This window comes from Hyperolius riggenbachi, chromosome 1, assembly GCF_040937935.1.
Source record: "Hyperolius riggenbachi isolate aHypRig1 chromosome 1, aHypRig1.pri, whole genome shotgun sequence".
Taxonomy (NCBI): domain Eukaryota; kingdom Metazoa; phylum Chordata; class Amphibia; order Anura; family Hyperoliidae; genus Hyperolius; species Hyperolius riggenbachi.
This window is the reverse complement of record NC_090646.1, coordinates 156,226,559-156,252,680: the sequence shown is the minus strand read 5'-3', so window position 1 is coordinate 156,252,680 and position 26,122 is coordinate 156,226,559. Positions and strand designations below refer to the sequence as shown.

General features: G+C 42.8%; 1 protein-coding gene across 5 annotated transcripts in view; it reads left to right on the top strand.

Moving 5' to 3' along the window:
- Positions 1–26,122, top strand: part of WDR17 (WD repeat domain 17) — a 168,256-nt gene that overhangs the window by 131,244 nt on the left and 10,890 nt on the right. For 3 of the 5 annotated variants that reach the window (XM_068278776.1, XM_068278774.1, XM_068278773.1), the window contains exons 22-26: positions 830–969; positions 5,612–5,632; positions 7,213–7,324; positions 24,402–24,543; positions 25,701–25,803. In XM_068278776.1, the coding sequence (XP_068134877.1) occupies positions 830–969; positions 5,612–5,632; positions 7,213–7,324; positions 24,402–24,543; positions 25,701–25,803 (518 nt within the window). The remainder of the gene's footprint in view (positions 1–829; positions 970–5,611; positions 5,633–7,212; positions 7,325–24,401; positions 24,544–25,700; positions 25,804–26,122) is intronic. The other 2 variants (XM_068278777.1, XM_068278775.1) reach the window with 2 other exon arrangements.

Sequence of the window (26,122 nt, the reverse complement as noted above, 5' to 3'; positions counted from 1 at the left end):
TTGATTTCAAAAATGTTTTATTTAAAACAAATGGAGCAATAACAGCATTACAATAGAATCATACTGGAAACGAACAGTATAGCATACAGAAATGTTATCATAATAGGTTCCTATTATGATCAGTAACAAGCAGAATAAAACAGGCTACTGTAATATTATAGTGTATCACACAATTTAATTTTAAACCCTGATAAATACCCTGTCCCCCCCTCCCTCCATTAAAATGTTTCACTCAATAAAGATAAACCACAGATGGTAGGCTTACTTGAGGTGTACAAATGAACTGCAGGCAATCTTTAGCCCAGCAATATTTAAAGTGCACTTTGTTTGTTTTTGTTTTTTTGAATGATGTGTTTTGAATAATATATACTGCCCAATATGCATTTTTGGATTTTTACCAGGTTTTATTTAGCAAAGAAGCCTCCAACTGACTCCAGTTTAGGGAAGCAATGAGCTCAACTACTGCTGAAGCTCACTCTGGTTCTGATTCAATAAACTTTTCTCTACAGTTTTACCACAAAATGTGATTTTACACCTTATCAAGCAAAAAAGTATTCAAAGTAAGCGGTGCAAAATTAAATTACCCAATTCCTGCAAAATGGACGTTTGTAAACATCCTATATGTGCAGCGCTGGTTCAAATAGGACGTTGAAATAAATGTCCATTCTACAGAGTAAGATGAGAAAACATCTCCCAACAGAAAATTCAGGAGAAAGGTTTGATGACTCAGGGACAATAAATACTTACACCATCCTCCCACCTTTGCGTGTAATTTTGCTTTCTGTGTTATAAAATTCTACCAATGCAACTGTAATTTACTTTATTTAAGCTGGCCATGGCCAACCTTATCCGAGGTAATGAGCTGGAGCTGGCGGTGTGTGTGGGCACAGTCCTTGGAGAGGGTGCAGCTGAAGCAACTCAGTATGCCCTGGAGCTGCTTGCAAGAAAATGCATGACAGTGACCACATGGTGCGTATAGCAGATAATCTCTATATGAACTCTGGCATTGTAGAAAATGGTTTCATTCATTTCTTTGGTAGATTCTGGAGACATTGTATTCTTTGTAAGGTAAAGGTAGCCAATGAACTGAAAACTTTAGCCTGCATATGGTAGGACTCCAGCCACCCACAGCATAACTACCATTTGGAGACCAGCCCATAGGCACTGCAGAGCAATGTGCAACAAACTTTGGCCAACAGTGTGCTAATACAGTGGTGCTAGGTGCAGGGCCGGTTCTAGACTTTTTGCTGCCTGAGGCAAACTTGTGAGGATGTGCCCCCCCCCCCCCCCCCCCGATTTGGAATTATTGCATAGCACCTGACAATTTACTCTGCTTCATTTAATATTCTTACATGACATCCTGCAGCAACACAATAATACACTGGCTGGCTGCAAGTCTGTGACAAACAAACTGCTCACCCTCAGCCACTCCATTCCTCTTCAGTCATGACAGCAGTGCCACTTCCTCCCTTCTGCTGTGCAAGTCAAATGAGACGCTGCTGCTCTCCTGCCTCCCCCCTCCTCACTCACAGCCAGACTCCTCACACAACACAACAAGCTGCTTTTCCCCAATGATGACCTCTTTACCTCACTCTCCTCTCGCTTCTCCTCCTAATTTGACTGCTACAAATGCTGCCCCTGTAATTTCTGCGCCTGATGCAAATGTTTCACCTTGCCTCATGAGAGAGTGGCTAGATGTTTGCCAGTGATGCATGTCCCTTATATCTCGTGTTTTGGATTTTTGTCCAAGAAAGATCTTTTGTTCTGATAACAAAGGATTTCACTTATAGAGTACTCATATTATAAATGACAGTTTGTTTTAAACCTGCTAATAGGTTGCCAAGATATATAATAAATCACACATGATAAAATATGATTTTTATCACCCCCAGCATCCATATTCCATGGACATATGGTTTTGAAATCCCCATTCCCTAACTGAAATTGGCCCCTGGCAAAAAAAAATTCTTTCCTAGCCATGGGCACAAAGGATGTGCCCATGTTCTCCCAGCCCACACCCACTGTTTAAAGAGATTATCTAATTCAGGTAGAGAGACTTTTGGTATATGAATTATAGCAGACAGACATGATAAGACAGGCTGCAGCTGTCTCCCCCCTCTCCTATCCACTGTGAAAAGAGATGTAATTTGATAAAGACAGGCAGAGAGCAGGGGTGGCAGGGGCAGGGAACGGCTCCAGGCTGTAGGGGAAGACAAAATGCTGGAGGCATCAGCATGAAGAGCAAGATGAAGGTTCTACTACAGTTATAAATGTGAGACTGTTCTATCCACTACAGTGTACCAGATATATACTCTATATGTTCATCTAACTGTACCCAGTGTATAGACTACATATATATATTGCCATTCAACATTTTTTTTTTGACTGAGGGTAGTCTTTAAAGCAAAGAGTTGGCTGAAAAGGCTGGTGTGTACATCAGTTATTTCAGTTGACCAAATTATTATATATGTTGTTACTTTAACACTATTAATTCAGTAGCGTTGGTATTCGTATTCTAAACATCGTTCCAAATTCACCCAAACACCACACTTCAGCACTATTTAGCATTGAACCTGTGGCCAGAGTCAGGGGGAGTTCACTTACTTGTGCTTAACAATGCATTTCACGTGACTCCGATACTTCTTCTTTTCGACCTTGAAAAGGTTAAGTATGGAGTCACCGGAAGCGCAAGAAAGTGAACTGCCCCTGACCATGTCCGCAGAATCAGTGCTGAATGGTCCTGAAAAGTGGTGTTCGGGTGAATTCAGAACGATGTTCCGAATTTGAGCACCAACACTTTCATTCAGCTTTACCAAAGTTAAAGTACCGGTATATTCATGAACAATTTATGCAAAAAAGATCTTACATGAACAGAATAAAAAATTAATCTTAGTGGAAAATCAACTCTGCCAAGACAGATTCTTTTAGGCAGCCATTGTTGGTAATTAGTGCATCCATGGTAGCCTGCCATGGAAATCTGCCTGACTGCGCATAGACAAACTCCATTACTACTGCCAGCTGGGGGTTGTCAGTAGAAATATGGCCTATAGGATGTGGCTCTGCATTGTCTATGGGGAAGTATACAAATGGTGGTCTGCCTTTGGCAAATCAGTTCATTGGCGTTGCAGAGCAATGTGTGACCAATACTGGCTGGCAGTGTGCTGATTCATTCACAGATATGACACTCCCTTGATGCTCCACCAAAATAATCCATCCTAATGGACCAAAAGCTTGATATCCACAGCTCTGCACCCCGATATTGACCATCCAGTGGAAGTGAACATAGCATTACTCCTGGGAAAAGGAAGCTTCAGTGTGTTTCATGCTCCCCGATGCTTACTCCTAGAGTAGCAGGCATCACAAAGCATCCACATTATATATCCCAAGACAACCATTACAGATAAATTAAAAGCGAGAAAGCTTTCTATATGCGCCCCCGCACTGCACGGCTAGAAATTATGGTTTCTGTTTATTGACCTGATGAAGCGGGCTGTGCCCCGTGAAACGCATTGTCTACAGTTTAACCCCTTAATTTTAATAAAGACTCCCTTTTCCACCTATGTGAGTCTTCTAATGAGGTAAGATACCTCTTTTTATTTCCTATATTGGCTTTTTGATAAGTTTTAAGGGTGCTTCCACCGATTTTCTTCCTTATCACTCACCTCTTTGAAGTGCTACTATAGTACTGGGGAGACCATCCACCAGTATATAGGACCACAGGAGGAGAGCGACCGCCTGGTCCCAGTGTGTTCCAGAACACCGAGCGGAAACGGTTCTTTCCCGCATGTGATTGTCATTGGTTGCATCAGAGCAACCCGCCTTTGTGAGTATTCATTACCCACATTATTATATAATCCACTTGTTCTAACAATACTGCACCATAAGGGCTCCTCATCCTTTCCCTAGGCCTAAGACGTTCTCCTCCATAATGTGGCGATCGTCAAGGACCTTCCCAGAAATCCGTTTCTAAAGGGTTGTCTAATCTTCTCAATCCTTTGTATAGAAAAGAGACTAATACGGCTTCTATGTATTATATTAGTGTTCTGGTACCCTTGTGCAATCTAATGTTATTGACCTGTTCTATAGCACATTCCTTTAGAGCACATACGAGGTGACACCTGAAATCAATCTTAACTTACCTAGGGCTTCTTCCAGCCCCTGAAAGTCTTCTGGATCCCTCACAGAATGGTCCTTATCGCTTGAAGTGTATTTTCTCAACCGCCACTCTCTAAACACCTGAGATACTAGGTTCAGCACTTCTTGCACCAACGATCACCCCTCATTCAAAGTCACTGAAATCTTTTGTCGCACCCATTTTGACATTTACTTCCATGATAACTATGTCGTCCGAACCTGAGTGTTCCTTATATAAGCAACGCTGCATTGTTATGTCACCGTTGGACTGGTTTACTTTCAAATATGGTGTGTCTCAAATTTTTTAGCCACTCATTGTATATTCATTTATACAGTAATCTTTCATGGGTAATTGTTTTGCATAAAGGAAAGGTTTCCTTTCTGGACAAGAAGCAAAATGCTTAAAGAGACACTGAAGCGAGACTAAATCTCGCTTCAGGTCTTATATATAGCAGGGGCACGTGTGCCCCTGCTAAAACGCCGCTATCCCGCGGCTTAACAGGGGTCCCTTCACCCCCAACCCACCCCCCGCAAAAGTTGGTCGTAAAATGGTCGCTGGTAATCTTCTTCCTGGAGGCAGGGCTAACGGCTGCAGCCCTGCCTCCCAGCGCGTCTATCAGACGCGCATCGCCGCCTCTCCCCCGCCCCTCTCAGTGAAGGAAGACTGAGAGGGGCGGGGGAGAGGCGGAGATATGCGTCTGACAGACGCGCATGGGGCAGGGCTGCGGCGGTTAGCCCTGCCCCAACCAGGAAGCGCTCCCCCGCTGCACGGAGGGGGTTTGGGGGGACAGGGACCCCCGTTAAGCCGCGCTATAGCGGCGTTTTAGCAGGGGCACGCATGCCCCTGCTAGCTATGAGGTCTGAAGCGAGATCTATTCTCGCTTCAGACTCTCTTTAAAGTGATACTGAAGCCAGCTTAAAAAAAGTTACTGACCTATGGAGAGAGATGGCTCTGGTTCCCATAGAGCAGGGGTAGGGAACCTTGGCTCTCCAGCTGTTAAGGAACTACAAGTCCCACAATGCATTGCAGGATTCTGACAGCCACAGTCATGATTAATAAAGGCAAATGCATGCTGGGATTTGTAGTTTTATCACAGCTGGAGAGCCAAGGTTCCCTACCCTTGCCATAGAGCCTTCTTTGTCCTCTCTTCACTTCCTCAGTCCAGGCCCTATAACCCCTATTGCAGTTATTCGACTAACTGGTTGAATAAGCCATCAGAGATCCTCGGAAGGTTTCGGAAGCACTCATGTTTGCGAGTTCTTCTTAGGCATTCCAAGGGCTCCCGTAGTTGGCGAATTTGGTCAGGGGACAGTGGGGGAGTGAGGACACGGAGACTGAACTGGGAAGGCTCTATCAGATCCAGAGAATATTTTTTTTTTTTTTTAGTACACTTCAGACTTGCTTTTAACCAGCCAAATAATAATACAGTGTGAGCTTGTTTTATTACCCTTACTAATTTGTTTACCTTTTCTTCAGCTTCCCCTTTCTTGGATACAGGTATACATACTGCTATTCCATGTGCACTAGTTATACTTCTCATAGTGTAGTTTATGTCTGTTTCCATTTTACCTCATCTACAGTATGCCTATTATTGAAAAGTATATTTTCTTGGTTTCATGTGAACACTTTCATGCATGTAGTGTGGTAGAGCCTTTGGCCTGTACATGTCAGTGTCACAGCACGGAAAATTAGTATTGAACACGTCAATGTTTTCTCAGTCTTGGGAGAGCTTTTGCTATAACCATCATGAGATGCTTTTTACGTGATACCTTGGTAATGAGAGGCCTGCTTATAGGCCACCAATTAGGACTAAACTAACTGATATTAATTTGCACTGATAAAGGGCAGGATTGCTTTCTAAATACTGATAGATTTTAGCTGGTTTATTGACATGCTGTGCCTTTTTGCACCTTCTTTTCTTCATGTGTTCAATTCTTATTATATATAGTTGTGTGTTTTGATTTCTTTGAATGTGTGGATTACATTTCATTGTGTGTTGCAAATTTCACGTCATTAGCCCCATTAGATATATATTCACTGAGAAAAAAATTGCTGTGTTCAGTACCTATTTTTCTTACTGTACATAATAGCATACATAGGTTTCTGTATCTAATGCTGGGAATACACAAAAGCGTTTCTGCCATTCGTCTCTCCGCTCGATCGTTTTTGCCGCTCGATTCTCAAATCTTCCGCCCGTTTTCCTTATCTTTTTCCATTCACTGCTATCAGAAATCGAGCAGCAAAACGATCGAACGTGAGATTGGACATGTCGGAAATTATCGAACCCATCTATCTGCTGCAAAAACGCTTTGTGTATTCCCAGCATAAAGGTGGCTACGCACAATACAATTTTTTTTATATTTATCTTCAATTCAAGATTTACAATCAATTTTTCTGATTGATTTTAACATTTGAAAAATCTGACTAATGTTTGTTAAATTTTTCCCCAGTCATGCAAAAAAAAGATAGAAAACTCTGAAAAAATGTGACTCTATATTATGAAATTGTCAATCTACCACACACCACACAGTCGTGCAAAAAAATGATCAGAGATTTCCACCACTCCCGATCGAGAAGAATCAGTAAAAAAACTGAAATCCAATCAGAATTTTCACTCGTATATTCATAAAAAAAAACTTTTAAATTTTTTCTGTAGAAACAATCATTTTTATCAAACTGCTGTAAAATTGGATCATTTTATTGAATTGTGTGTAGCCACCTTAATTGTTTAGAGCCAGGCAGTACAATTAGATTGTAAGGAGCCCTTTCAATCAACTGCCCACTACCCAATACAGTTTTGAGTTAATGGAGCCTTGGACAAATGTAAGTCAGCTATACATTTTCCACATAACGGTTATGTGTGCAGTGAAAATGGGACACGTTATCAATACAAACGGCCTCTCATGTTGTGCAGCTTCTTCCTATGATGCTGTAGAGGGCGAGAGATCAGAGAGTCCTGTGTGCTGCTTGTACAGTACATGCTTGTCACACTTCATCTATAAATAGCTCTGATCATCCTGCTGAGCCTGCTGATAGAATGTACGTGATCATTCTCTGTATCTTGTTGTTTTTTACAGGGATTTAGCTGCAGATCTTCTCAGAATGATACCTGACAATGAACTCTTCTTAGTCAAGCTGTGCGCTTTCTACCCAGGATGTGCTGCAGAAATTAATGACCTTCACAGCAAAGTATGTTTCAGAAAAGCAAAGCTCTGGGTTTTTTTTTGTACCCTGTTACTATAGTTATGTTTTTATTGTTAAAACTGCAGAAATTATTAGAATGATTTAACCACTTCAGCCTAACTGGATGAGTATACAGGCCCAGTGTAATCGTGGAGAGTGCACAATCAGTTTGTTACTAAGGGCCCGTTTCCACTAGCTCGAATCCGCATGCGTTGTCCGCATGTGGATTCGCATAACCAATACAAGTGGAGGGCCCTGTTTCCACTTGTGTGTTGTGCGGAGCTTTTTTCTGTGCAGGATTTTCTGCACGGCCAAGCCCGCAGAATTCGCCTGCGTGTGGAATTCAGGCGATTCACACGCAATGTATTTAATAGGGAAAACGCATGCAGCTTTGGCAGTGACATGGTTAAATTTGCATATACCCATACCATGCGAAATCGCATGCGAAATCGCGGCAAAAAAACGCATACGGAATCGCACCCGCATGCGTTTTCGTAGCGGTGATTATGTGGCAATTTCGCACCGCACTAGTGGAAACGAGCCCTAAATGAGGCACACGTGATATCATTTTATCCGGGATGAGTTGTAGAATAAATTTTGGTGTGTCTTAAAGCTTGGACCCACATCACATGAGAAATGGATAGGGACAAACTCAATCCAACATAAAAATTTAATTTTCAAAATTATAATCAAACTTAGGAAAGTATTAGTATAGCTACACAAGACCCATGGGGTAACATTTTAACTATGATAAGTAGTAGAATAGATTTTAGGGTGTTTTAGGGTTAAGGGCTATGTCTTGTGTATTCTTTTTAGTAACAAACTGAATCAAAAGCAATAACAATTTTGTATATGCTGTACCAAAACCAAGACTTGTAAAATGAAAACAAAGTGAAAGAATATAAAAGAAAATAACAATATTGTTACCTTAGGAACTTGGCTTTTTAAAGAGGAACTGTCGCGAACATTTTAAAATTTAAAACACATACAAATAAGAAGTACATTTCTCCCAGCGTAAAATGAGCCATAAATTACTTTTCTCCTATGTTGCTGTCACTTACAGTAGGTAGTAGAAATCTGACATTACCGACAGGTTTTGGGTTAGTCCATCTCTTCATGGGGGATTCTCAGCATGGCCTTTATTCTTTATAAAGACATTACCTGAAAATTATTAATACAAAGATGCTGGCCAGCCTCCCTGCTCACTGTACACTATTTTGACAGTTGGACAGAGCAACTGCCATTCACGAAGTGCTTTTAAAAATAAAGAAAACCCTGAGAACCTCCCTATGAGAAGTTGGGCTAGTCCAAAATCTTTCGGTAATGTCAGATTTCTACCACCTACTGTAAGTGGCAACAACATAGGAGAAAAGTAATTTATGACTCATTTTACTCTAGGAGAAATGTACTTCTTATTTGTACTGTATGTGTTTTAAATTTTAAGATTTTCGTGACAGTTCCTCTTCAAATATGTATGCCCTGAGGGTATATTACTGTTATTTTTTCAAATAAGATTTTATAATCATTGATAGTGTACAATGAGAAAGCAAAGTACACAAAACAGAAATGTTTCCAATTCCAATTGTCAATATTACAATACTGTCACCCTACATTGTACTAGAAACATAATCTAAATGTTTTAATAACCAGGATGGATAAGCAAATAAAATGTGTGGGTTTACCTTATAGTTAGGGCTGTTTATTGTAAAGCTACAGTATAATGGATGTAAATGGAGAAATAGTGTGTTTTTTCAATTTTTCCCTTATTTTCCCTTTAAAATTCATAGAAAATAAAGTAATTGCTAAACAAAAATATTACTCACTAAAAGCCTAATTTGTCTTGAAAAAAATCAATACATAGATCATTTAGGTGTGATAAGTAGTACTAGAGTTATTGACAAATGAATGGGAGCAGCGCTGATATGTGAAAAATGCTCTTGTCCTGAAGTGGTTATGGGGGGGGGAAAAAAGTGAGCACAGAGGGCAGAGTAAAGTCATTTATAATGACCAATCTGGATTATTTTGGGGGGGCGTGGTTAGTGGCGGCGTCAGCACCCGCCTTTTTTTCCCTGATTTTCAGTGTAGTATATAGGTAAGTAGGTATCTAGGTGTAGTTGCCTCCAGTATAGGTAGCTAACACAGTTGCCCTGTATAAGGACTATAGTTGCCCCAGTATAGTTAGTTAGGTAGTATAGTTACCCCAATGTAGTTAGTACAGTTACCCCAGTATAGCTAGTACAGTTACCCCAGTATAGCAAGTACAGTTACCCCATTATATCTACTACAGTTACCCCAGTATAGCTAGTACAGTTACCACAGTATAGCAAGTACAGTTACCACAGTATAGCAAGTACAGTTACCACAGTATAGCAAGTACAGTTACCACAGTATAGCAAGTACAGTTAGCCCAGTATAGCTAGTACAGTTACCACAGTATAGCAAGTACAGTTACCACAGTATAGCAAGTACAGTTACCACAGTATAGCAAGTACAGTTACCACAGTATAGCAAGTACAGTTAGCCCAGTATAGCTAGTACAGTTACCACAGTATAGCAAGTACAGTTACCACAGTATAGCAAGTACAGTTAGCCCAGTATAGCTAGTACAGTTACCACAGTATAGCAAGTACAGTAAGCCCAGTATAGCAAGTACAGGTAGCCCAGTATAGCTAGTACAGTTACCACAGTATAGCAAGTACAGTTAGCCCAGTATAGCAAGTACAGTTAGCCCAGTATAGCTAGTACAGTTACCACAGTATAGCAAGTATAGTTAGCCCAGTATAGCAAGTACAGTTAGCCCAGTATAGCAAGTACAGTTACCACAGTATAGCAAGTACAGTTAGCCCAATATAGCAAGTACAGTTAGCCCAGTATAGCTAGTACATTTACCACAGTATAGCAAGTATAGTTAGCCCAGTATAGCAAGTACAGTTAGCCCAGTGTAGCCAGTAGTTACCCCAGAATAGCTGCCCCAGTGTAGCTAGGAGAGGTGCCCTAGTATAGTCCACGGCACATGAATGGGTAATTCGGGAATCCGGCAATTGCCAGACCCCAAATTACTTCTCCCTCCGAGTGTCTACGACATGGAGGGGGAATAGTAATAAACGCCTTTCCTCTCAGACACAGATTGCTTGAGAGCTGCAGTCACTAAGGGTGCAGTTGGTAGTACACCCTGGAGTATTAGGGAGTCTTGCCCAAGGATTCCTCAACAGTTAGGTAATCAACAATTTCAATAACTCCCATTGATTAAAACATTTTGTGAATCCTTAATTCAGATGTTAAATTAGTAATTCAGAGTATTATATTAACTAAGTGAGTTATTCAAACTTCAAAATATGACTGCATCTTAATGAAGATGGCCAGCTTAACTATTTCTGTTTAAGGGCCTGTTTCCACTACACGCAGATTCTGCATGCAGAAAACTGACTCCAATGAATGCCTATGGGAAATCTGCATCAGAAAAATTGCGTTCAGTGGAAACAGGCCCATAGACATTCATCGGAGTCAGTTTTCTGCATGCAGAATCTGCGTGTAGTGGAAACAGGCCCTTAGGGAGAGCACAACTCTAGAACAAGAACGTACACAGGTATGGCGAGGGCAAACAAGCGTCAGGATTTTATATCCAAGTGGTCAATTGCATGAGTAATGTAACTTTTTGTTTTGTGGCCCTGATTTTTTTGGTTTTGCAGGTGCAGTGTTCTCCCCAGGCTCTTTTAGTGGGGTGCTCTACCCGGCTAGTTTTGGTGAGCACCCGGCTGTCATCAGCTCACCTCCTTCTCTGTTGTAAGCAGAGTTGCTCACAGAAACACCTACCCAATATCCTCTCATTTCACCCCACCTGGCTACTTTTTCATGCCTCCCAGCTACTGTTTCATGCCACCAGGCTGGAAAAAAAGTTCTGGGGACAACACTGAGGTGTTTTGTATTTGCGAAAGAAGAAGGCATGTCCATGTTATTGTATGTATAAGTTTATGGTGATCTCCTGCCTCTCCTGTGAAAGTCCCTGAGGAAGTAGAGGTACACAAAATGTTTAGGGCAGAGGAAAGGTGGCCGTGGACATGTCCACTTGGTTATATTCAGTACTGCTGAATTTATAGATGTACTGTGCACATTAGGCCCAGGATTGATAGTTAATTTCCTCTTAAATGGTGACAGTAATATAGCTTTAGACATATTTGGCCTTGTGATCACAATTTGTGCTTGATTATTTGAGTAAAGGTGACCATACATGTATAGATTTGGTGGCCAATTGACCATCCAATTTGATAATTATTAACAAATAAGTTGTAAATCAGTGCCTCCAAAAGCATGCCCGATCCACGATGCAACGATGCAAATCGATGCAATGATGATGCAAATCTTGGGCCGACATACTTGATTGGGTGCGCAGTGGTAGAGGCGTGCAATAATCGTGAAATAAGAATGTGACAGAAACTCCAAGCTGCTGTAAAAACATAATTTGTGGTTGCTATGGGTTACTCCTTTTGTTCGGCACCATATCACAGGATATGCGATAATTTGACATTCGCCACAGCAGCAGCAGGCACAGAGGGAAATCACAGAGGTCTTCAAAATTGAAGGAGTTTATTTGACAATATGGGGATACAGCAGAAATGCAGTCATATGTCTTTAAGGGTGTCTCAGCAAAGCAGTAATACGAAATTCATCTTAAGCGGTTCATGGCGTATCGAACCAATCCTAGCCAATGGCTCAGGTTCATCTTAAGAACAGTCTCTGTCACCTCACCCTAAGACCGAAGCATATATACAAAGATACAAGTGCAGTAAAGCTAAGAAAGTAGAGAGCAAAGTTAAGTGAAGTGCCTTGAGACTTGTCCGCCCTTATAAACAGCCAGTCGGGGTTAATCCTGGACCCCACCCTTAGAGGATGGAATCCACTGTCCATCACATGCTAGACCTGCCATTGGCTAGTCAAAGCATGTGATAGTGTGACAAGCACCCTACTTACCGAATAGTTGTTATTCGGATTTCATCCGGTTAAACTCAAATCACCTGTGCTTCCCACGATGTGCTCCACGCGTGTCACGTGACTACAAACACTTCCTCCTTCAACCCGCCGATTGGATCGCATCGTGGGAGGCGCCGAGGGACGGACGAAGAAGACGTCATGATAGGTAAGATTAGCACCCCCGCCCACTCCGCACAGGTGATTTGAGTTTAACCGGATGAAATCCGAATAACAACTATTCTGCTGAAGGCTTACAATATAAAGGGAAGGTGTGGTGGTGTCACATTAGAAAGGGGGCTGCATTGAGAGATTCCATTGTGGTCAGTCCAGGCTGGGTTGGTGTTCAGCAATCAAACTGAGGTGGTCAAACAGAGGAAGTTACTTTTGGATGTGTTGCAGAATTGTGTTGAATTGCTGGTGAATTCTGGTTAATTCAATTGTTCCAACCTTAAAAAAGCTACCTTTTAAAATGCACACCACGCTGACACGTAACCCAAAGCTGACTAGCGGCCTTTCTTATATACAGGTCATTCTCAAAAAATGTGCATATTGTGATAAAGTTCATTCTTTTCTGTAATGTACTGATAAACATTAGACTTTTATATATTTTAGATTCATTCACACACAACTGAAGTAGTTCAAGCCTTTCATTGTTTTAATATTGATGATTTTGGCATACAGCTCATGAAAACCCCAAATTCCTATCTCAAAAAATTAGCATATTTCATCCGACCAATAAAAGAAAAGTGTTTTTAAAACAAAAAAAGTCAACCTTAAAATAATTATGTTCAGTTATGCACTCAATACTTGGTCAGGAATCCTTTTGCAGAAATGACTGCTTCAATGCGTTGTGGTGTTGTGGCATGGAGGCAATCAGCCTGTGGCACTGCTCAGGTGTTATGGGGGCCCAGAATGCTTCGATAGCGGCCTTAAAGAGACACTGAAGCAAGTAAAAACTCGCTTCTTGTATCATAATCAGCAGGGGCATGCATGCCCCTGCTAAAACGCCGCTATCCTGCGGCTAAACGGGGGTCCCTTACCCCCCAATCCCCCCTTGCAAAATCTACGACCAACTTGGTCGTAGATTTTGCTGCTGTCGAGGCAGGGCTAACGGACGCAGCCATGCCTCTCAGCGCCATCTATCAGCGGCGGATTGCCGCCTCTCTCCCGTCCCTCTCAGTGAAGGAAGACTGAGAGGGGCGGGGAGAGGTGGAGGTACGCGCGTGAGGCCGGGCTGCGTCCATTAGCACTGCCTCAAACAGGAAGAGATCCCGGCAGACCACGGAGGGGATTTGGGGGGTAAAAGACCCGCGTTTAGCTGCGGGACAGCAGCGTTTTAGCAGGGGCATGCATGCCCCTGCTGATTATGAGACAAGAAGCGAGTTTTATACTCGCTTCAGTCTCTCTTTAAGCTCATCCAGAGTGTTGGGTCTTGCGTCTCTCAACTTTCTCTTCGCAATATCCCACAGATTCTCTATGGGGTTCATGTCAGGAGAGTTGGCAGGCCAATTGAGCACAGTAATACCATGGTCAGTAAACCATTTACCAGTGGTTTTGGCACTATGAGCAGGTGCCAGGTCGTGCTGAAAAATGAAATCTTCATCGCCATAAAGCTTTTCAGCAGATGGAAGCATGAAGTGCTCCAAAATCTCCTGATAGCTAGCTGCATTGACCCTGCCCTTGATAAAACACAGTGGACCAACACCAGAAGCTGACATGGCACCCCAGACCATCTCTGACTGTGGGTACTTGACACTGGACTTCAGGTATTTTGGCATTTCCCTCTCCCCAGTCTTCCTCCAGACTCTGGCACCTTTATTTCCGAATGACATGCAAACGTTGCTTACCAGTCCAGTGCTGCTTCTCTGTAGCCCAGGTCAGGCACTTCTGCCGCTGTTTCTGGTTCAAAAGTGGCTTGACCTGGGGAATGCGGCACCTGTAGCCCATTTCCTGCACACGCCTGTACACGGTGGCTCTGGATGTTTCTGTTTCAATAGTTTTATTGAATGCAAATTGTAAAATACAAACATAATATGGTGATCATATTAGCAGTACACTCTAAATTAGTACAGTACGCTCTTAGAGATCAGTTTAACATAGCTTTGGGAGTTGGAGCAAGATCAGTGTCAGTGTGTACCCATGTATTTCCCAAATGTGTTATTAATTGTACAACCAACGGTACAGTGTCTTTAGTAAATTTAAACTTATTAAGATAACAAGCATATAACATTCATAACATCTTGTGTTAGCTAGGTAACACCAGTAACATTAACATTTAGGCATTTCGGATAGTCTCTCAAGGTATTGGTGTTTCATCTACGCCTTATGTCTTTAAGTCATACTTATTTATTTATCTCCATCTTTCCACCTACTAACCTATTCGAGTGGAAAGAGTGGGGTTCCGAAAGACATCTTCCCGTGGCGGCGAGCTCCAGCCATCGCAGCCCTGTAGCTTTGATGGTTGTATTTTAAGTGTATGCGAGACCAATAGGTATATTAACAACGCTCAGCAGTATAGTGAGTGGAGTATAGTAAAGTAGGACCCAAGGGTTAAATGTGGGTAAGTGAGCCAAGGAATAAGGTAGGGGAGTTGAGTACTTCATGGGTTGTGTACTTTATTATTCTGGTAGGGCCTCTAAGGTAGAGGTTTGTAGTCAGCGCTCACTTGCGTCTAGATTAAACCTAATCCATCTGTCCCAAATTGCATGATATTGATTCATTGTATGGTGTGCGCTATGGATTAACTCCTCCAGTTTTTGTATCTTTGTTATTTTTTGCAGCCAATCGTGTATAGAGGGTATTGTTTTTTGTTTCCATAGGGAGGGAATTTGTGATCTAGCTGCGTTGATTAGGTGTGGTAATATTGAGTTTTTGTACTGGTGGTGGCTTGTGCTGGAGCAATGTAGGAGAAAGACTTCAGGGGCGAGTGGGATAGGGGAGCCATAGATCTTTTGTGTTATTTCATGCACTTTGGTCCAATAAGATTGTATGGAAGGGCAGGTCCACACCAAATGGAGAAAGGATCCCTCTCCCTCTTCACATCTCCAACATTTGTTGGGTGTCTCTGGTGCAAATTTGTGTATTGCTTCAGGGGTTCTATACCATAGGGTCTGGAACTTGAAGTTTTGTTCCTGAGACCAGGCATTTCTAGATGATCTGTGTGTGTTTAAAGCTATTTTTCTCCATTGCTCAATCGAGATTTCTTTGTTTAAGGCTAAATTCCATTTTCTCTGGTAGCTTAAGAGCACTTCTGTGCAGTGGTTGTTTAGGATGGAATATGCCCAAGCAAGAGAGTGTTTTTGTGTTTTGTTGGAGAGGATCCTTTCTTCAAATAGCGTAGTTGAATATTTCAATGTAAGTTTTGTTTTTATTGAAGTGATATAGTGCCGTATTTGGAAGTATTGCCATTTTGGTATGCAGTTCGGCGAAGTGTAGTCTTTGACTGTCATGTATGGAAGGACTTCCCCTTTTTTCACGAAATCTGCAATTCTGGGGGTTGAGTTTGTATGCCACCCTTTTAGAAAGTTATTGTCCATGCCTGGAATGAATTCTTTATTATTGGTTAAGGGGGTCAAGAGGCTGCCTTTCCCTGTTAGATTGTATTTTTTGTTGCATGCTCTAAAAGCTTTAAGAGTCGGGACTATTAATGGGTGATGTTGTAGGTTCTTTGCTTTTGGGGAGAGAGAGTCCCATATTAAGCTCTGTGTGTTTGGGACTTGTGGTTGTAGCGAGGCGTTTTCAATCTGTACCCAGTCTTTCCCCGAATCATTCCTCGCCCATCCTAATATTCTGACTAAATGATTCGCAAGATAGTATTTTTGTAAGTCGGGCATACCCGTTCCCCCTGCGCTTTTAGGTTTTGAGAGGACTTCGAATTTTAATCTAGGTTTTTGCTTACTCCAGATGAATTGCGCAAGTTTCTGTTGAATGTTGGGTAAGAAAGTTTTAGGTACTGAGATTGGGAGATTTGAAAAGAGGTACAGAAATTTAGGTAGGATAATCATCTTCACAATTGACATTTTCCCAAACCAGGATAGCCCTTGTATTTTTCCCCAATTTTCAAGATCCAAACTTGTTTTTAGTTGTAGTGGTGTGTAATTTAGCGCATATAGTTTTTGGGGGTCAGAGGGCAGTTTAATCCCTAAGTATGTGATAGCTATTGTTTCCCACCTTAGGGGGAATGTTTGTTTACACTGATGCAGTGTTTGGTGGGACAAGGAAATATTTAAGGCACTTGATTTTGAGTAGTTTATCTTTAGGTTGGATATTGATCCAAAGTCTTCTAGACTCTTAATTAAATTTGGGATGGACTCTAGTGGTTGCGTGATGAAAAATAGCATGTCGTCTGCGAAGGCTGCTATTTTGTATTCTTTTTGTTTAATTGTAACTCCGTGTATGTTGGGGTTCTGTCGGATTTGGTTTAGAAAAGGCTCTAAAGTTAGGATGTAAATGATGGGAGATAGCGGGCAGCCTTGCCTCGTTCCATTTGAGAGGGCAAAAGGGTCAGAGAGCAAAAAGTTTGCTTTGATTCGGGCTGTGGGGCGGGAGTATAATAGGTTTATCCAGTTAATCATATTAGGTCCAAGGTTCAAGTGGGTAATTGTTTCCTCTATATAGTCCCAAGCCACTCTATCAAAGGCTTTTTCGGCGTCCGTGGAGATAAAACATCCCTCCACGGCCCGCCGAATCAGCCACTGTTGTATATCGATTGCTTTTGTGGTATTGTCCTTGCCCTCTCTTCCTGGAACGAACCCAGCCTGATCCTGCTCTATTAAGTCTGGGAGTATAGGTGATAATCTGTTTGCTATAATTTTTGCGAAAATTTTCAAATCGTTATTAAGAAGGGAAATGGGTCTGTAGCTTGCGCAATTAGTTGGGTCTTTACCTTGTTTGTGTAGTATTGTGATATGGGCTTCAAGAAGTTGGTTGGAAGGGTGGGTGCCTGGGCCTATCGAGTTGAAGGCTGCTAGGAATGGAGTGGCTAGGACTTCTGCGAAGGTTTTGTAGTACAGGTCAGTTAGTCCGTCTGGGCCTGGGCTCTTGCCTGTTTTCAAATTATTCACTGTGCTTAAGAATTCTTCCTTAGTTATCGGGTGATCTAGATCTTCTGCTTTTATCCTTTCTAGGGGTTTTGGGCCGAACTTTTTCAAGAAGTTTTTGATTTTATTTTGTCTGACTCTGTGTTGTTGGCTAGTCATGGTTTTGTTGCTTATGTTGTACAGTTCTTCATAGTATTGTCTGAATGCCTCTAATATGCGTTTGGAGATTGTGTGCTTTTGCCCTTTTTTATCTACTATCATATCTATTTGTTGTTGTGCCTGTTTTTTTTTTTGAGCTTCCTGGTCAGGTATGCTCCCGCCTTATTGGACCATTCATATAAATGTTTCTCAGCCCTAAGGATTTGTTTTTTAGCGGACTGATGGAGTAAGTTCTTGATTTCCTCCCTTATAGTTTGAAGCTCCGCAAGGGTTTGCTTTGCTTGTTTTGCTTTGTGTTTCTTCTCTAGTTGTTGTAATTTTAGTAGGAGGGTGTTTAATTTGGCTTCTCTTTCCTTTTTTAGTTCTTTACCTAGTCTTATGAATTCTCCTCTAATCACTGGCTTATGGGCCTCCCAAACCAGTAAGGAGGGGCTATCGGTGGTCGTATTGTTATTTAAGTAGTCTATTATGGAATTATTTATGCGGTCAACAGAGCTTTGGCTGTCCAGTAGATCTGGGTTGAGTATCCAAATAAATTGGTTTGATCTGTGGATCGGCATCTGTATAGTCGCAAAAACTGGCGCGTGGTCAGAAAGCACACGCTGTCCAATGTTTGTTTTAATGACCCACTCCAGATCTGCCTGGGTCACCAAAATATAATCTAATCTAGAGTACTTAGCGTGTGGGTCTGAATAATACGAGTAATCCTTTGTCTGTGGGTGTTGAAGTCTCCATACATCCATAAGTCTTAGGGATAAAAGGTTCTTTTTTATTTTTTTGATTGAATTGTAGGGTATTGAGGATTTGCCATTGGAGGTGTCCATGAGGGGGTTTAAAGGAGTGTTTATATCTCCCCCTAAGATTATCATACCTTGTGCAAAGTCAAGCAATAGGTTAGTAATTTTATTCAGGAAAGCTTCCTGTTTTTCATTTGGAGCATAAATTGCCGCAATTGTAATTGTCCTGTTGCTTGAATTTCCTTTTAGGAAGAGGTACCTGCCCTCTGGGTCTATTTTGCTATCTGTGATGTTCAGGGCACAGTTTTTATGGATTAGGATTGACACCCCTTTATTTTTCCCGGCCCCTGAGGTTGCATGGTAGCTTTTAGTGTAGTTTTTGTCTTTTAAAAATGGGATTTTGTTTTTTTTAAAGTGTGTTTCTTGTAATATAGCAATTGAAGTTTTTTGCCTATTTAGTATCCTGAAAAGGGAGGATCTCTTTTCAGGAGTGTTGAGGCCGTTTACGTTCCAGGAGGTCACATTCCAGGTTGCCTGTTTCCCCTCTGGGCTGAAGATACTTTTTGTAGGTTTCATATTTCCTTCCCAAGGGGTAGGTCTGTTGTGATTGGGTTAAACTCTGTGATAATAGTTGGTCTGAGGTTGTTTAATCGTTTAGTTTTGGTCTCAGGGCTCGCCGCCCCGGTGTACTTAGCGTTGAATGCGTGACTTATCGGTGGATAATTGGTGGAATCCCCTTTGAGGGGTAGTTTGTGACTAGCAGTACTTGCCTGTCACAGAGTACCCTCTCAAAATGAACTGGGGGTGTTTTCAGGGTGCCCTGTTGAGAGGGTTCCTGATGTGGGGTAATGGTTCTAGGCTCTATAAAAGGTAATCAAAACAGTATAGTAAAGATAGAAAGAAAATAAAGTTTTGAACAGTAAGGATTGAGTCCGAGATCTGTGGACCCTACTTGTCGCATTGTGTAACAGGATTTGTGATTTGTGATGGTCTCTTAGGCTATCTGGCCTGCATTATAGCTCAATGGGGTATGTTGTTGTGTAATTTTAGTGAGTGTTCATTATTGGGAGGGTTGTTTAAGAGTTTGCCAAGTAATCCTAAAAATCCTCCTTGCCTCTCTAGTTTTTGCTTGTAGCAAATATTTTCCTCAGCTAGTACTTTTAAGGTTATGTTTTGCCTGGGTATTGTGTCTGACTCTTACTGCTGGAACTTAAGCAGGGATCGTTCGATGTGTAGTAGGGTGTAAAATCATGCTTTGTATAGATTTTCTCACAGTAAGCTTAACCCCCCCCAGGTTCGCCCCTCCCCCCCTCATCTAACACACAGTTTTATCCTGTTGCACTCTTATTGAATGCCCCTTGTTTGCGTGTTTATATCATACTTTACATTATTTTGCATTCACAACTCAGTGAAAATACATCATTGTTACCAAGGCATAGTGCATAGGGGGAAGGGGGGTTGTGGTTTTCCTGCGAATCATAGCGTTATGCCCCGTCTGCTGGTTAGTGGCTGTCTTCTTCAGCGTGTGTGTGGGGGGGGGGGGGGATACACACCAAGGGGGGGTCAGCTAAAGCGGGCAAATAGGTTATACAGTCATCTCTGCTATTCAGTTCAGCAGCAGTGCATTACTTCAGACGCATGCCAAGTTTGCATTCTTAAAAGTATCTGGGAGTCCAAGCATTTCTAGTTGTTGCACGCAATCTGTCCGATTTAAAACCTGGGGACCTTTATGATAGTTTGTAGTTACCACATGAGTTGTGGGGATGCAGGGTCCGGGTCTAAAGTGTTATAGGGTGACTGAGGCCAGTAATGCCGCCAAAGCTAGGCGTATACGAGATTAAATCGTATCATGAACTTTAGGACATGCCCTATGGGATAGAGTCTAAATGCGGTGTCTCTCCCAAGTGGGGCCGCTGTGGTAACTTACGGTTTCAGGAACTGATTAAGAGGAGTCCCCATCCTCTGAGCCCGAGAGGCTTGAGTCCTTCCTTCGTGGCTTTCTTGTTTGTTTGCGAGTGTGCAGGGGAGACAGCTGGGTCTCCTCTTCCTCCCGAGTCTGCAGCCTTCGCCTCTTGTACTTGATATTCTTCGTACCAGCTGGGGAGAGCGATCTTGGGTAAGCCCAAAAGTTTAGTGAAGCCTGGCAGGTCTTGCGGTGTTCGCAGGATCGCTGTGCGACCCTTATGTAGCACTGTTAGCGCGAAGGGGAATCGCCACCTGTATTGCATTCCCTTTTCCTTCAAAATGGCTGTTAGTGGCTTAAGCGCCCTGCGATTTGTCAGAGTAATCAGGGAGAGGTCCTGATATAAGCATACTGCAGAGTCATTGAAAAGGATTTCCTCCTGTGTCCTGGCCGCCTTCATGATGTCCTCTTTCAGCTGGAATGACGCCAGGCAGCATACCACATCTCTCGGGGGGTCACTATCCGCGCCCCGTGGTTTTAGTGCTCTGTGGGCTCTGACAAAATCAATCGGGGTGTCCTTGTCCCTCCCAAGGAGCTCGTTGAAGATTGCCGATAGTGCGTCTGTGAGAGTGTCATTGGAGACCGACTCTGGGAGCCCTTTCACTCTTATGTTGGATCTTCTCCCTCTGTTGTCCAGATCCTCTAGGTGCCTGCAGTGATCTATTAGCTTGCGGTTGTGTAAGTTCACCATTTTGTTCATTCCTTTTATTTTAGTGTCTCTCTTCCTCCCCGCTTGCTCTATTTCAGACAGCCTTATGTTTATGGCGGCTACCTCCTCTTTGACTCCGGCTATGGCTGTTGTAATGGAGTTTTTAATGTCCTCTGCAAAGGCTCGCAAGTCTGCCATAGTGGGGGGAGCTTCCCTGGATGACCCCTTAGGAGATGAGGGATTCTTACTTTTTTCGGGGGATTCCTCTGATGGAGCCGGAGAGGCCGCGGTCTCGCTGCGTGTGGGCGCCATTTTCCCAGCCGCGTTGTTCTGCTTCCTCGCTTGCTGGTGTTTAAATATCTCGGGGACCGTTTTGCCTGCCGGGTTGTATCCTTCCATATGCGATCTCTTGTTGGTCTGGATTCGGGTCTGCATGCCCAGAAGCGGCATAGTAGCTTAGTTTGCTTATCCTGTGGATCAGTGTTAGCTCTGGGTCCGGAGCTCAGTTCTCAAGCGTCCGCCATCATCGCGTGCCTAGCCACGCCCCGGCTCTGGATGTTTCTACTCCAGACTCAGTCCACTGCTTCCGCAGGCCCCCAAGGACTGGAATCTGTCCTTCTCCACAATCTTCCTCTGGGTCCGGTCACCTCTTCTCGTTGTGCAGCGTTTTCTGCCACACTTTTTCCTTCCCACAGACTTCCCACTGAGGTGCCTTCGTACAGCACTCTGGGAACAGCCTATTAGTTCAGAAATGTCTTTCTGTGTCTTACCCTCTTGCTTGAGGGTGTCAATGATGGCCTTCTAGACAGTAGTCAGGTCGGCAGTCTTACCCATGATTGCGGTTTTGAGTAATGAACCAGGCTGGGAGTTTTTAAAAGCCTCAGGAATCTTTTGCAGGTGTTTAGAGTTAATTAGTTGATTCAGATGATTAGGTTAATAGCTCGTTTAGAGAACCTTTTCATGATATGCTAATTTTTTGAGATAGGAATTTTGGGTTTTCATGAGCTGTATGCCAAAATCATCAATATTAAAACAATAAAAGGCTTGAACTACTTCAGTTGTGTGTGAATGAATCTAAAATATATAAAAGTCTAATGTTTATCAGTACATTACAGAAAATAATGAACTTTATCACAATATGCTAATTTTTTTTAGAAAGACCTGTAGTTAGCCAGAGCAATGTCTAATCAGGAAGGCCTCCTCAGCTGAGAATGGATTAGGATATTAAAGAGAACCCGAGGCGATATTTTAAAATCTTAATAGGACACAGAGGCAAGTTCTGTGCACAATTACATGCCTCTGTGTCCTCCTGTTGCTGCCAATAGCTCCCACCTTCCCGGGCTCTGCGGTCCCCTAGACAAATCGCACCAGGCTAGCGACAATCTGCTTGTCGGTAGACTTCTATTTACCTGCAAATGTCACTCATGATTGCTCCTCCGCCTCCTCTATTGCAGGGCTCCCCCGCCTCTGACCCTCGCTGCCCGCCTCCGTGAGCTTTCTCCAATCGGAAGCTAAGCTGTGACTCCTGGGTCGCGGCTTAGCTTCCAATTGGAGGAAGGTTACAGACTAACTGCGGCAATAGGAGGACACAGAGGCATGTCATTGTGCACAGAACGTGCCTCTGTGTCCTATTAAGATTTAAAAAAATGCCTGTGGCCTATACAAATGCAAATCAATCAGGGTGTAAAGGCCCTTACACACAATGCAATTTTTATGCAATGCAAGATGTTTTTTTTATATAAATATTTATTTCATTTATTTTCTAATAAATCTGCCTATTTTTTTTTTTACCCTACTCTCCCTCCCCCGGCCAGCCAATCAGTGCAATCGGCTGTCATAGGCTTCAGCCTATGACAGCGGATCGCTTCTCTACTGCCCTGGGGAACAGCCGTGTCACACGGCTGTCCCCAATACAGCACTGCTGTAGATCGCAGCGTTGCACTATGTAAATAGACAGCGGTTTCGCCGTCTAACAGTCTCCTAGCAGCAATCGCCACTGGGAGAGTGATGATGGAGTGGAGCTCATTCTTCTGCAAAATATGGCTCCAGGACTGAATGCCAATTGGCGTTAGGCGATCTTGGGGCTGCTGTCGCGTCCACGCCAATTGGAAAACAAAAATTGGAAAGCAAAGCCCCCTTACCAACTAATAACATTCTTAAATACCCAAATCTATATAATCAAGGATGACCAGGTATTGAATAATTATACTGTACCAAGATTGTGGGGTTATTGTCAAATAAACATGTGACTCCTCTCTCAAGTGTTCTAGTTAGTGTACCGTCTATACTCGCATATAAGCCGACCCGCATATAAGCCGACCCCCCAACTTTTACCTGAAAAACCAGGGAAAAATGATTGACCCCCATATAAGCCGGGGGGTAGGAAATGCTGGCCACCTTATTCCCCTAGTGTGTCCCAGTATAGCTAGTAAAGTGCCCAGTATGGGTAGGTAGTGCCCCCGTATAGCTAGTATAGTGCTCAGTTTAGCTAGTATAGTGCTCAGTATAGCTAGTATAGTGCTCAGTATAGCTAGTAAAGTGCCCCAGTTTAGCTAGTATAGTGCTCAGTATAGCTAGTATAGTGCTCAGTATAGATAGTAAAGTGCCCCAGTTTAGCTAGTATAGTGCTCAGTATAGCACTCAGTATAGCTAGTAAAGTGCCCAGTGTAGGTAGTATAGTCGGGCAGGGGGGCCACACCCACCGCCGCTGCTATTACCTGCCCGCATCTTCTATTCCCCTCTCCGTGCTTGTAAACATTCACAGCAGCGCGCCCGGCGCTGCTACTGTGACGAGCGGCGAGCCAGGAAAGAGCGGTTCCCATAGTAACAGGAAGCCGCGCTCTTTCCTGCCTCCTGCCTCGTCACAGTAGCAGCGCCGGGCACGCTGCTGTGACTGTTTACAAGCACGGAGAAGGGAATAGAAGATGCGGGCAGGTAATAGCAGCGGCAGCGGCCGTGGGGGGAGCAGGGGACCCGCGGACCAGCGGAGGGGGGGGGGGACCCGCAGACCAACATGACTCGCATACAAGCCGTCCCCCCAACTTTTGGCCACCTTTTTGGGGGTCAAAAATTCGGCTTGTATGCGAGTATATACGGTACTTATTTAAAGCAAGCTTGGAATTCAACCCATCAATGCAGATGCTTATGAGTTTGGTTCAATTCCAAAATTACTAGCATCTCATTGACCATTTCTCATTATGAGTCTAGATCTTCAAGCCTTCGTTGTGTCAGGACACATTCACAGTGGGACGTTGCGTTTTACTGCTTCATTAAAGTCGCAATGCGTCTGTATTTAGAGGTAACGCACTGCAAGCATTGAGTTACCATAACGCAACATTTTTTTCAACCCGAATTTAACATTGCACTGTGAACGTCCCTCAGGATTATCATTGCAGTGCGGTAAGCTGCGTTATAAGCCTTTATAATGCAGCTCCGCAACGTGCCACTGTAAATGCAACCGAATGATCAAAAAAATTACAAGTGCAGCCCATATAATGTTTGAATCAATCAGACCACATACTTGTTTTAACAGCCCCCATTCAACATCTTTTTCCATATTCCTCTGCAGTGTAACCTGCCATGTTTGGAGGATTGTTTACAGAAGGCAGAGACTTATCATGCTGATGGAGAGATTTTCCAGGCTGTCAAATATTATTTACTAAGTCCAGAACCAGAAAGAGCCCTGCCTATCGGGATCAGTTTTGTAAAAGGTCAGTTATGTGCATGGGTGTTATGTTATTCTTATCTGCTATGGAAAGTCACTAAGGTTATTTTTTGTAAATTAACGTGACATGAATCTGTCCCTATACATCTTCAGTGTTGTAGTATCGTTAAAAGTGGATAATGGTTTTATGTAGTAAAAATGGCCCTTTCAAACCGAACTCATCCCCTAGTACAGTGATGGCTAACCTTGGCACTCCAGCTGTGGTGGAACTACAAGTCCCATGAGGCATTGCAATACTGTGACAGCTCTAAGCATAACTCGAGGAGGCAGAGGCATGATGGGATTTGTAGTTTTGTCGCAGCTGGAGTTCCAAGGTTAGCCATCACTGCCCTAGTACTGTGTGTCTGAATGTGTCCAAGAATTTAAACGATCAAGTGGTTAGGATAATGGCACATTTTTCTCATTGAAGAGAAGGAGCTTCTGTCCTGCCTACTACTGTGAATGCTCCACCTACAAAGCTGCATCTTTTTGTAGAAAGATTCTTTCTATAAAATAAACAAAGTGAGCTGAAATTGAACACGGGGAACAAGCTGCGGGCCAACCTTGATGTCTATTGTCCATCTCCCTCCCTTATAAATTTTCCACTTGGTATCTAGTGCCCCCACTACCCCCCCCCCATATTGTTTTCTGGGGTCTAATGGCCCTCCCCTAAACAGTTCTGTTGTCTAGTGCTTTCCCCCTCCCTCACCCATATGGCTTCCAATATAGCTTCACTGATGATCTATATAGGGCCAAAAATAATGCAAAGTGGGGGAACCACTTGAGGACCAAATTTGATGGCTCTGCAGACCAGTTTGACCCATGGCCCAGAGTTTGACATCTATGACTTAGAAGGAACTTCATATGATAATTAAAGCCGTAATTGCTGAAGCTACTGTGTATATGTATTTGAATTTCAGCCCATGACATCTTTAATGGTCTCATAAAAATGGTTTTTTTTTAATAAAAAAAAGTTTAGCTTATGAAAGCTAGAGCAAAAATAAGTGTTATTAAAACTGGCCAGGCATAGTTTTAGTTCCTGAACACCTTATATTTATAGCTTATATTGCTTGTTAAAAATACTGAAATACACTAATAAATGTATATAAATGACCATATTTGTTAATGTCGTGGATATTTGTGTTCCTTTGTTTCTTTCTGCAGAGGAAATCAGCAGCTGCAGCTGGACCTTGGATTCCATCTGTCCAATCCTGGATCTTCTCAGCTACATTAGAACAGAGAGATTAGTACTTCATAAATGTAGTGAGTGAGTACTCCTCCTGTTTAGAGTATGCCCATGCATTCACATGTATGTACAACTGAGATCCGTTTTTGCCATGTTTAGAGATAGGCATGACAGGCCCTCCCCTCTTGGTGACAAGTGAGTTGGGGGAATCCTTTAATGTCACAATAAAGGACCATTCCAGAGAAAAAAAAAAGTAGAGAAAAAAGTAAGCAGTTAAAATCTGACAGAACCGACAGGTTTTGTGCTAGTCCATCTCCTCATGGGGGATTCTCGGGTTTTCTTTGTTTTTAAAAGCATTTCCTGAACAGCAGTTTAACTGCCAAATTGCCAAAATAATACC